Source organism: Elephas maximus, chromosome 3 (assembly GCF_024166365.1).
Source record: "Elephas maximus indicus isolate mEleMax1 chromosome 3, mEleMax1 primary haplotype, whole genome shotgun sequence".
Classification (NCBI taxonomy): domain Eukaryota; kingdom Metazoa; phylum Chordata; class Mammalia; order Proboscidea; family Elephantidae; genus Elephas; species Elephas maximus.
In genome coordinates, this window is record NC_064821.1 from 36335423 (window position 1) to 36347448 (window position 12026).

The window sequence follows — 12026 nt, forward strand, 5'->3', positions numbered from 1 at the left end:
TTCGATTAGCAGTCAAGTAGTTAACTGTTGCACCACCAGGGCCCTCCCACTCCTGGTAACCAGCCAACAATCTTTAGTTTCGATATATTTGCTTATTTCATATACGTGAGATCATATAGTATTTCTCCCTTTGTGACTTAGTTTACTCAGCATGTTTTCTAGGATCACCCATGTTGTGGCACACATCAGGATTTCATTTCTCTTTATGGCCGAGGACTGTTCTATTGTGTGTATACACGACATTTTGTTTATCCGTTCACCTGTTGATGGACATTTGGGTTGGGGCCACCTTTTGACGGTTGTATGAAGTGCTATAATGGACATCGGTGTATAAGTTTCTGTTTGCGTTCCTGCCATCACTTCTTCTGGGTATACACATAGCAGTGGCATTGCTGGGTCATATACTGGTCCTATGTTCAACTTTTTGAGGAACTGCCAAACTGTTTTCCACAGTGGTTGTACCATTTTCTTCATCACGCTTTTATCTAAGTTGTCAGCTCAGACCTTCAGGTCACTACCATTCTAGAGGGATCGCCCACAGATTTCACGCACGTTTCCTCTGCCTGGAAAGGTGCCTGCCTCTGCTTTGCTTCTTAGGAACTCTTGGCATATTGACAGTGCCTGAAGGATACTTTTCTTCCGGGAATTTGGAGCCTGCATTCTTTTATTCCTTTTTTTTTTTTTTTTTCTAAAGCTGTATTTTGATTTCCCCCACAGTATTCTGAAAAGGAGGATAAATATGAAGAAGAAATTAAACTTGTGTCTGACAAACTGAAAGAGGTATGATTACACCCAGCTGGTTCAAGTTTCGGGGGGGGCGTGATGTGGGGGGGGGGACTGGTCCTGAAGCAACAATGGTGACTCCTGTCTTCTTCTCCAGGCTGAGACCCGTGCTGAGTTTGCAGAGAGAACGGTTGCAAAACTGGAAAAGACCATTGATGACCTGGAAGGTATGAACTTATCATCTGAATATGTTTGCGGTACCTCTCTATAGATGATGGATCCCCAGCCAGTCAGTCAGGGGAGGTCCCTGGAGGGCTGGAGCCGGGCTTTGTTCCCTTTAAGAAAGTAAAGTGCGGAGTGATGTCACATCTGGGAGTCTGGAGCATGGGAACAGGATAGCGCAAATCAAAGTCAGACTTGAGTTGGCCATTTTCAAGAAATAAAAAATAATCTCTGCATAATTAGCTCCACATGTGAGTACAGAGACCCAAATACAGCTCTCTGATTTTTTTTGTTTGTTTAGAAATTCTTTTAGTTTGTACATTTCTGGGAGATGTATTTTTACAGAGGCTCTCTCCCAGAGAGCTCCAAGCTTATCGCAAAATGAGAAAATGGAAATATACAGAATTTAGAGTCCCTGGGCAGCACAAGCAGTTAAAACCTGACCACAAGCCAAAAGGTTAGAGGTTCAAACCCACCCAGAGATGCCTTGGAAGAAAGGCCTGGCTATCTGCTTCCAAAAGGTCACAGCCTTGAAAACCCTATGGAGCGGTTCCACCCTGCACACATGGGGTCGCCAGGAGTCAGAATCGACCTGTTGGCAGCTGATCCTGGTTAGATATCTGAATAAAGACTGCAAGTCTGGTGCCCACATATCACAGAATTGCATGGAGAATTCCAATTTTTAAAATGTTGCCCCTTGTTCTTCATGGAATAGCCCGGAAATTCCAGAATCTTGGGGTTCAAAGAGAAATCATCTAAACAGCCTGTCCTACCCAGAAAGGCTATACAAATCATTTGTCAGTCCAGGCATTCCACTGTTTGGTTTGGGAAGTGAGGTTTCCATATAAGGGAAAATGCCCCGTTTCAAAGTATAACCTTTGCACTGGATGACATCATTGGAGGTCAGAAATAACCAGGGGGCTGGCAGAGCTCTGTCCATTTCTAGTCACTGTGCTTTTAAATGTTCGTTTGCTCTCTCATTATGGCTAACCCCCTGTAGGACCTCAAACCACTTATCAACCACTCCACAGACATTTTCGTCAGTTGTACGTAGAACGCAACTCTTTCTCCCAGTTCATGCTTTGTTTTCTCACTTTTTTTTTCCTTCCTCACATTGCTCATCTATGGCTCTCCATTCCGACCCTCGCATTCTCTCCCCTATACCTCTTCTTCCGAACCCTTTCCCTGGGAACCTCCACCCTCTAGACGAGTTATATGCTCAGAAGCTCAAGTACAAAGCTATCAGCGAGGAGCTGGACCATGCTCTCAACGACATGACCTCTCTCTAAGGGGCTGCTTGGTGCTGCCCTCTGTCCTAGCAATACCGAAGTCTGTCTTCTTACTGTGTGCCTATGCTCCCATGGGCTGCCGGGAGCTCCGGTGTCCTGCTTCCTGGTTTGATCTCTCAAGCCTTCTTCTGATGTGTCTGTGACTATGTGACCAAAATAAAGACAGGCAGCCCTCGTCTTCACACCCTCTCATTTTCATTTTTCTCCACTTGCCGCTTTTGAGCAGTAGCTGTGACGCCCTTGACCACAGCTGGAACAGAAGGCAGGTTATCCACCTTCTTGCGCTCACAAATGAAGAGTGTGTTTCAAAAATTGCTCCAGAGAGAAAATTATGCCCACGTGATGCTCTCCTGAAACGTGGAAACAAAAGCCAACTTGGCAGGAGCCCTCAAGTAGGGTGTCTTGCTCACTGCAGCTGCCAGTAGTGGTTTTCCCTTAAACAGATATTGTTTTGAATGGAGCTCATCCTTTTAAACCTCTTGGGCATCTTAATAGTCAGCGAAACTGGCAAAGACCAGCAGGCCTGGGTCTAAAAGGAGGCTGTCCTCAAATGGGATTTGGGCTACGAATTCAAATAGTGGCAATGGCATTCTGGTCTCCTTATTCCTCCTTTTCTCATTTGTCCTCTTTGTGCTACACTCTCTGGGAATGGTGCCTGGGGTTCCCTGTCTTCATCGTTCATGGAATGTTCATCTAGCTCCCGGATCCGGGAGGAAGTTCCCACTGAAGCTCACCTCTGTACCCTGCCCTTAGAACAAGCCTGCACAAAGGATTAAAGAGCACCCCATTAGGAGGGGAAGGGACTGGGAGCTGCTGTGGTGCCAGAGAAAGGAAATGAGGCAGTTCTTCTTTCCAAGGAAATGAGGCAGTTCTTCTTTGTTTCAAAGGACAGTTGACTGAGGCACTGACTTCTACCTTCCCTCACACTTGAATAAGCTGTAACCAGGAACCTTACCTTGGTTTAGTAAGAACTCACAGTTGGCCCGTGGGTGCTAAAAGGTCATGCTTATAGATTTTTCCGAGATAATCCAAATTCCACTCTGTCCAGTTCTTCTCTGCTTCACCACCTCAGAATGTCCCAGGAGCACTGACATTCCACAGTCCAAGCCACATCTTCCAAACTTCCCCTTGTAGCTGGAACTGGCAGGAAAGTCACCAATTAGATCATCAGTTTTTTGTTATGGAGTCTCTGGGTGGCACAGATGGTTAAGTGCTTGACTATTAGCTGAAAGGTTGACAGTTCACACCTATCCAGAGGTGCCTCGGAAGTAAGGTCTGGCAATCTGCTTCTGAAAGGTTACAGCCTGGAAAACCCTATGGCACAGTTCTGTTCTGCACACAAGTTGGAATCCACTTGACAGCAACTAACAACAGTAACAACATAGCTTGTTATGTCTCATAGTTTTTTATTCAGGTGGGAACCTCCATCCCAATTTTTCTTTGTAGTTATTCCGCCAAAACACATTTTCCCTAAACTGCTCACACCCTTCCACCCCTGACCTCTCCACATTCACCACCCATCCTGACCTTCTGCATGAACTACCCACTCCCCTCACACATGCCATACACATGCCCTTGGAAAATAACGTTAGAGCATGTTGGGGTGGGTGTTTTTGGTTTGCTCTCTCTGCATATTTGCTTCCAGGGTTTTTCCAGACATTTTTTCACCTCCACCCTTTAAAATAACTGCAGCGCTGCCTATCCAGTCATTCTGCCCAAGTAAGCAGCTAGGTGGAACTTCATTTGCAGAGATTAGTGCTGTGGAGTTCTGCTCCTACCTGTTGACAACTCACAAGAGCAGTTAACACTTTAAGGGAAAGTTATTTTATTTCAGATGGAGTCCCTGGGTGGTGCAGTTAAGCACTGGACTAGCTGAAAGGCTGGTGGTTTAAACCCACACAGAGGCACCTCAGAAGACAGGACTGGCGATCTGCTTCCAAAAGGAGTACTGTTCTACTCTGACACACGTGGGGTCACCAGGAGTCAGTTGACTTGATAGCAGCTAACAACAACAAAGAACGAAGTAGATGCCAGGATTTGGGTGGCAAGGGGAAATGAGGGCAGGATTTGTAGTCAGGAAGCCCGGGTTTGGATCCTAGCTCCACACGTCATTGTATCTTGTGTAGCCTTAGCTTTTCTGCAAAATACAGGCGATATCTCAGTTATCGTGAGGATTAAATGAGATGATGGAGAAATTGGCTCACACATATTAGGCACTCGATTAAAATTTGTCCATCCAGACTGGGTAAACCCAGGCCAGTGTTCTTCCTGTGATGGACTGCTTCCAGATCATGGTCGCTTAGGTTTTTTTTAAGTGCCATGTCAAGTGAAAGGGTCAGCAGTCACAGTAGAAAGGCTGCCATTCTCTGCATTGACTTTTTTTTTTCCTTCTGAAAATTTCCTGGTTGATCATCTCCTATCTTACGAGGCATTTTGCTTTCCTCCAGTATTTTAATCAATCGTGGCTCAGTCCCTTGTCACTCATTTACAAACCAGTTCTCTTGTGCTCTGTCACGCGTAGCGCTAGTTGGCATTTTACTTTTGTTTGTGTTTTATTTCATCAGCTCGGTCACTTAATAACATGCCCACTTTAAAAAAAAAAAAAAAAATCCATTGCTGTCGAGTAGATTCCAACTCATTGCGACCCCGTGTGACGGAATAGAACCGTTCCATGGGTTTTCTTGGCTGTAATCTTTACAGAAGCAGTTTGCCAGGCCTTTCTCCTGCAGAGCCACTGGCCATAGTCTAGTTTAAGTCTCTATCACGTTGCATTTACGTGGGGTTTGACTACAAGGCGCTGCATACACAGACACGATAACACAATTTTGACTGGAATTCAACCAACCGTTCCCAGAAACTCCACAGGAAAGATGGGTTATAGGAGTGTATTTTCCTATCAAAGGCTTGAGGATAAATTGACTAGCACTAGGGGAATATCTAAGGAGCCCTGGTGGTGCAGTGGTTAAGCACTCAGCTTAACCCACCAGTTCTCCCATGGGAGAAAAGACCTGGCAATCTGTTCCCATAAAGCATACAGCCTAGGAAACTCAATGGGGCAGTTCTACTCTTATCACATGGGGCGCTATTAGTCAGAATCGACTCGACGGCACCCAACAACAAGGGGAATATTAAATCGCCCATATCTAGGACTAAAATCCTAAGTTTGTGCAGCACCTCCTAGCACCACATTTCCCATGTGTGCCTCATAATAAACCCCATAACCCCATGACAGATGGGAAAACTGAGACCTAGAAAGCTTAGATAAGTTAGGCTTAAATCCAGGTGTTGACTCTACAGTTGCCAAATTTAGCAAACTAAAACAAAAAATTAGGACACCGAATAAAATTTGAATTTCAGATAGTTGATAAGTAATTTTTGGTGTGTCTCAGGCAACATTTGAGGCATACTAAAAAATTATTTGTTGTTTATCTGAAATTCAAATTTAACCGAAAAACCAAAACCAAACCCGTTACTGTCAAGTTGGTTCTGACTCATAGCAACCCTATAAGACAGAGCAGAACCGCCTCATAGAGTTTCCAAGGAGCGCCTGGTGGATTGGAACTGCCGACCTTTTGGTTACAGCCATACAGCACTTCACCATTATGCCACCAGGGTTTCCAAGTGCCCTGTATTTTATCTGACAACGCTTCTTACTCCCAAATTTTGGTACGTGGTCCCTGCCTAGTATTCCATGGTGTGCTGTTGTAATTAAAATTCAAAGTATTTCCTCTGGTATGGCTTTCACTCTGGCAGTTTGCGGTTTAGACACTTCCCCCCGCCCCCCACCCCTTAACAATTTGTTAAAGGAAACAAAGATGTTTAACAATGGTACTAATTTCTTTTTCTCTTCACTCTTAATCCTCACCAGAAAAACTTGCCCAGGCCAAAGAAGAGAACGTGGGCTTACATCAGACACTGGATCAGACACTAAACGAACTTAACTGTATATAACCAAAACAGAAGAGTTTTGTTCCAACAGAAATTCCAGAGCTCCGTATCTTTCTCTTCTCTTTTAAGAAGTTTCTTTTGTTACTGCATCTTCTCTTTGCTGGAAATGTTGAGCAAATTAGGAATACATGACCAAATATTTTGTATCAGAGAAGCTTTGAGCACCAGTTCAATCTGATTCCTTCCCTTTTTTCAAATGGCACCAGCTTTTTCAGCTCTATTTTTATCCTTAAGTTGCATTTACTTCTAAGATAGACAGGGTATTTTATATTGAGCATACTCTAAAAAAAAAAAATACTCTCTTCAGATGAGGGCATTTGGCTCCTGGGAGAATAGACGACCCCACACTTTCAAGAACACAGACTCGAATATCTAGTCATGAGTTGATTTAAAAGGCTCAAGAATAAAGCCTTCTGGGCCACCACTGATCACACTACAGGAGGCCAGGGACCATCACTTAATATGGGTGGGGATTTTCCATCCAGAGCCAAAAAAAAAAAAAGGGACTGTAGTGGGAAGTCATAAACCGCAGACAGATTAGCCTAATCATCTTGGCCCTTTTCCACACTCCACCGGGCAAACATCCTCTGAGTAGTCAGCATGAGAATGCTTGGGAAATAGTCATAGTAACAATGCAAATGTTTGCTGGACAATCCTTGATGTTATGCTCTTCTACATGTTTCTTTCATTCTAAAGTTGGCCTTTGAGAAGATGTCTTATTCCATGCTTGTCTGCTGTGATATGAGGCCATCTACTCAGCAGGAATGATATGGTGTTCAGTCCTGCCCAAGGCTGCCATGTCAGAAGACTGCTAGCCACCAATAAATTGGACCAAAGAGACCAAAGAGATTTTTCTATTAACAAACATTGGGCAGAAGGGGCCTCTATGGCAGCAAAGTAGAGATGAAAAAATAATTGGCCCAACTTCATCTCCTCCATACTTCAGGGAATGGCAGATGGAAGATTTACTGATTTAGGACTTCATTTCCTTCTTCGGGACCAAGTTAATAAAAGACCAAGAAACTCCTGATTAAACTGGATAATGGAGTATTTTGTAGACAGGGCTGCACATATTGGCTTTGTTATATTTCTGCTTTCTCAGTTAACATCTCAGAGCTCAAACATTCCACATTCCCCAGCAGCGTGGGGGCCAACTCAAGTTTACAATTCTGGACAAAATCACCCTGCTTCTAGCTTATCCACAACCCCTCCCCTTCACTCCTATTTATTAAGCATCACACTACCAGGAGACACACTAGCAAATTGTGCAATTGAATAAAACCCACACTTTTCATTTAGATTCTTGCAACTGTATCATATGTAATAGTATCTCTTTTTCTACATTTTGGTCAAATAAATTTTTACATAAACTACAACTTGTGTCAGTTTTAGAATGTGTGGGCCCATACCAGCAACTTTGCTTCTCAATATTTGGTCAATTGATGGGAAGGTAACTGTGCCAAGAACTTAGCAAATTTTACTGGCTTTATATCATGACTTCATGATTCAACAATTATGTTCTTCATATTACAGATGAGAGCACTTTGTCTCAGTAACACAAAAGCTCCTGTTCTTAGTTATCCCCAATCTTGCCTGAACCAGGCTATCAAGAATGAGTAGAATTTTAATAGATGGTGATAGGAGCAGGGAAGATGGCCCACGTAACCTGAGTCAGGAAAGCACAGGACCTGTTTGGTTAAGACCTTCTGTGTGTTGCAGAAATAAGAAAGCTGGATAGGCTGGGTCCAGACTGATGAAAGCCTAGATTTAACTTAATTTGGTCTAGAGTGCAGAGCCACGGAAGACTAAGTACTGCATTAGGAAAATCCATTTAGCATTCATTTTAAGAAAGGATGTCAAAATCGACTCTTGAAGGCAACGGGTTTGGGGCTTTTTTGGGTTTTAAGGGGGGGTAAGAAGCCTTAGTGATGCAAACAGCTCAGCTGCTAAACAAAAGATTGGCGGTTCGAATCCAACCAGCTGCTCCGAATCCAACCAGCTGCTCCGCAGGAGGAAAAAACCTGGCAATCTGCTTCCATAAAAGATTACAGCCAAGAAAACCCTATGGGGCAGTTCTACTCTGTCACCATGACATGAGTCGGAATTGACTTCATGACACCCAACAACAATGGGAAGGGTGTGGCAGACTAGAGGCAAGAAGACCAGGATAAGGACAGTGGTTGCCAAGGAACGGGAGGAAAGAGACGATCTGAAGGAAGCAACCTCAAGAGTGAGCTGACGGAACTTGGAGTGTCCAAGATGACTCCAGTTTCACTGCCTGAATTGCAGTCCCTTTATTTTGGGGGAAGGAGCCCTGGTAGTGCAGTGGTTAAAGCACTCAGCTGCTTACTGGAAGATCAGCGGTTCGAACTCACCAGCCTGTCTGCTTCCTTAAAGATTTACAGCCTTGGAAACCCCATGTTCTAGTCTGTCCTGTAGGGTTTCTATGAGTAGGAACTGACTCAACCACAACGGGTTATTTCAGGGGAGGGCAGGTGGAGGAGGGATCAAAAAGAGAAGTGAAAGACGAAAAAATTAAGTGCATATGCAAACAGGTTTCTGTTAACAACTACAATTAAAAACATATTAATTTGACATTTATCTAACACTGTCCGTTGCCTGGGTGGCACAGATAGATGGTTTGTGCTCAGGTGCTAACCAAAAGGCTAGTGATTTGAACCCACCCAGCAGCGCCACAGAAGGCCTGGTGATCCGCTTCTGTAAAGGTTACGACCACCAAAAAAAAAGCCATGGAGCTCAGTTTCACTCATGGTGTTGCCACAAACTGGAATCTACTCGACGGCAACAGGCTCTTGTTTGCTGGGAATATCACTGAATAAAGTATAACCCCCTTCTCTATGTGTGCTACCATTGTTAGGACTGAAGTTACCCCTTACGTGTCTGTTTTCTCCCTTCTTGCCACCCACTTAGGCTGTAATCTCAGGATACTGTTTTGGTCATCCTCATGCCTCAGCACTTGGCTTAAGCGATCCACGCTTCTTTAACCTGTCTCAGCTCAGCTCTTGGGGAGTTCCCAACCCCATGAGGTATCGGTGAATCACAGGGTGAGGTGAAGACTAGATTATGTGGGGTGTACGCTAGGTTAAAGACTGGGGTGTTATGCTGCTGGGGGCTCTCTGAAGGATTTTAAGCAAGGGATGGATGTAATAAGGTAAGTGTTTTAAAGTGAACATTCTACAGGGTGGAGGCTGGATTAGAGAAAATGAGCAGGAAGACCAGTGGAGAAATATAAGGACCTGACTGTAACAAATGGAAATGGAAGAGCAAAATTCAAGAGCTATTTAGAAGCTCCAGGATGCAAGGGGTGAAAGATGTCAGAGACTTAGGTTTCACAGAAGGTAATTCAAGACACGCATGTCTGAGTGGAAGTTGTTGTCTGCCATCAAGTCAATGATCCAAGCACAACAGAATAAAACACCGCCTGGTCCTACGCCACCCCCCATGATCCGTTTCAGATCAGACCATCGTGATCCATAGGATTTTCATGGGCTGATTTTTGGAGGCAGATCACCAGGACTTCTTCCTAGTCCATCTGAGTCTGGAAGCTCCACTGAAACCTGTTCAGCATCATAGCAACATGCAAGCCTCCGCTGACAGATGGGTGGTGGCTGCACCTGAGGGGCATTGGTCAGGCATCAAATTTGGGTCTCCCACGTAGCGAGAATTCTACCACTGAACCACCACTGCCCTCACCTAAGTGGAAGATGAGCTCAGTTGTGGACATGTTAAGTTTAAACTATCTTTGGCAAACCCACTCGGACATGCAAGCATGACTGGACTATGGGTAAAGAACCGAGAAATAGTGTGGAGATACTGGAAGAAAGGACTTAGGACAGAAAGAACCATGTGGAACACCGACACTTAAGGAACAAGAAGTTGCTAGTTGCCATTGAGTCAACTCAGACTCATGGCAACTCCACGTGTGTCAGAATAGAACTATGCTCCAGACAGTTTTCAATGGTTGATTTTTTAGAACTAGGTCACCAGGCTTTTCTTCTGAGATGCCTTGGAGCGGGGGAATGGAACCTCTAAACTTTGTTTGCAGCCAAGCATGTTCACCATTTGCACTGCTCAGGGACAAGCAGAGACCTCCAAAAAAGACTGCAATGGAATGAGACGCAGTACCCAAGAAAGGGAGGTAGGTGGTAGGAGAAATGAGGTGTCAAGAAAGAGAATTTCCAGAGGGAAGGTGGTCAATAGTATAAAAATACCACAGAGGGTAAGGCCTGTGAAGGTCAATGGCTCTGGCTGAAGTGTTTCTTGACCAGAACTAATTAGCAGATGAATAAGCTGGGGTGGAAGGGAGTAGGAGAAGCTGGGGCCATCTTCTGGAAAATCCTCAGGCGAGTCTCCAGGCTTCTCTGTGTGCTCCAGCAAGTGATGTGAGGCCCTGAGCCCAAGCACGCAGTTGGGACCATCAATCTCTGAGAATCAGGAAACCATATTGACCAAGAGCTTCTTGCTGGTTGCTGTCAATTCCGACTCATGGTGATCGCATGTGTGCAGAGTTAGAACTGCTCCATAGAGTTTTCAAGGCCACGACCTTTTGGAAGCAGATTGCCAGGCCTGTCTTCAAAGGCACCACTGAGTGGGTTCGAACTGCCAACCATTTGCCCCCTTGGCCTCCTGAAAAAGGATATTGAGAATGATTGTACAACTCAAAGAGTATAATCAAATGTCACTGATATACATGTAGAAATTGTTGAGACGGTGTATGTCTTGTTACCTATATTTTCACCACAATAAAATTATTTTAACGAATAGTAAAAAAAAGTTTGGCCTCTGAGTCTTACAGGTCTGCATTCAAAAACCAACTTCTCACTTTGGACCCTGGGAAAGTCACTTAACCTCCCTGGCCTCAGTTTCCTCACCATAAAACGTGGATAAACAATACCTACCTTATGGGTTGGTGTGGCGGTTAAATACATAAAGCGTTGAGAACACTGCTAGGCACGGAAGTACTGCTCATAAATGTTACCTATAATTATCCTTCATGCCCTTGAGGGTCTTGAGACACTCCCACACCCACCCGCACCCCAAGTGCAGCTCTGAGAGCTGACTGGGCACAGGCGGCCGAGTCTAGGCTGAGGCCTCGAGGCAGAGTTGCCAGACCAAAAACCAAGCCAAACCGACTGCCGTCGAGTAGATTCCGACTCTTAGCGATCCTAGAGGACAGAGTAGAACTGCCCCGTAGAGTTTCCAAGGAGCGCCTGGTTGCCGACCTTTGGTTAGCAGCCGTAGCACTTAACCACTAGACCACCAGGAAACCTCTAATTAGGTCAATTAGGTCGGAGGGCTGGTCCTGAGAAGCCTCAGGGGCCCTGAGGGCGCAGCTTGGGGCAGTGAGGCCACTGAGGTGGCAGAGGCCGGGAAGCCTCAGGTAGGTTCCTCGTCCAGCACTGGGATCTCCAGGGGCCTCTTTCCGACTGCGACGTACGCCCCTTGTTTCCCTGCTTTCCCGAGACGACGACGCCCCCCGAACCGTTCCCTCCCGCGCTCGCCCCAAAGCCTGCTGAGGCTGCGCAGGCCGTCGGGGCGGGACCAGACGCCCTTGCGCGCGTGCGCCCTCTGCTGGCTCTTAATGGTCTCCCAGCACGCATACGCACGCGCCACAGGCCCCCGCCCCCGGGCTGCCAGCGCGCGGGGCCGTTGGCGACGATTCCCGCCCTCCCTGTCCCATAAGGGAGGGAGGCGGGGCCGCCCCAGAGTCGGGAAGAAGCTGGACCATGGGAGCCACGCCCACGTCCCGTTCCCCATTTGAAGCCCCTCAACTCCGCACCGCCAGCCAATCGCAGCCCGCTCTGACCCGAGCACAGGCCAATG

At 45.8% G+C, this 12026-nt stretch overlaps 1 protein-coding gene across 4 annotated transcripts in view; it reads left to right on the plus strand.

Moving 5' to 3' along the window:
• The window catches only part of TPM4 (tropomyosin 4), a 29308-nt gene extending 22791 nt beyond the window's left edge, over window positions 1–6517 (plus strand). For 2 of the 4 annotated variants that reach the window (XM_049877282.1, XM_049877284.1), the window contains 3 exons: window positions 718–780; window positions 881–950; window positions 6103–6517. In XM_049877282.1, coding sequence (XP_049733239.1) covers window positions 718–780; window positions 881–950; window positions 6103–6185 — 216 coding nt within the window. In that variant the 3' untranslated portion in view covers window positions 6186–6517. The other 2 variants (XM_049877285.1, XM_049877286.1) reach the window with 2 other exon arrangements.
• The last annotated feature ends 5509 nt before the right edge of the window (window positions 6518–12026 follow it).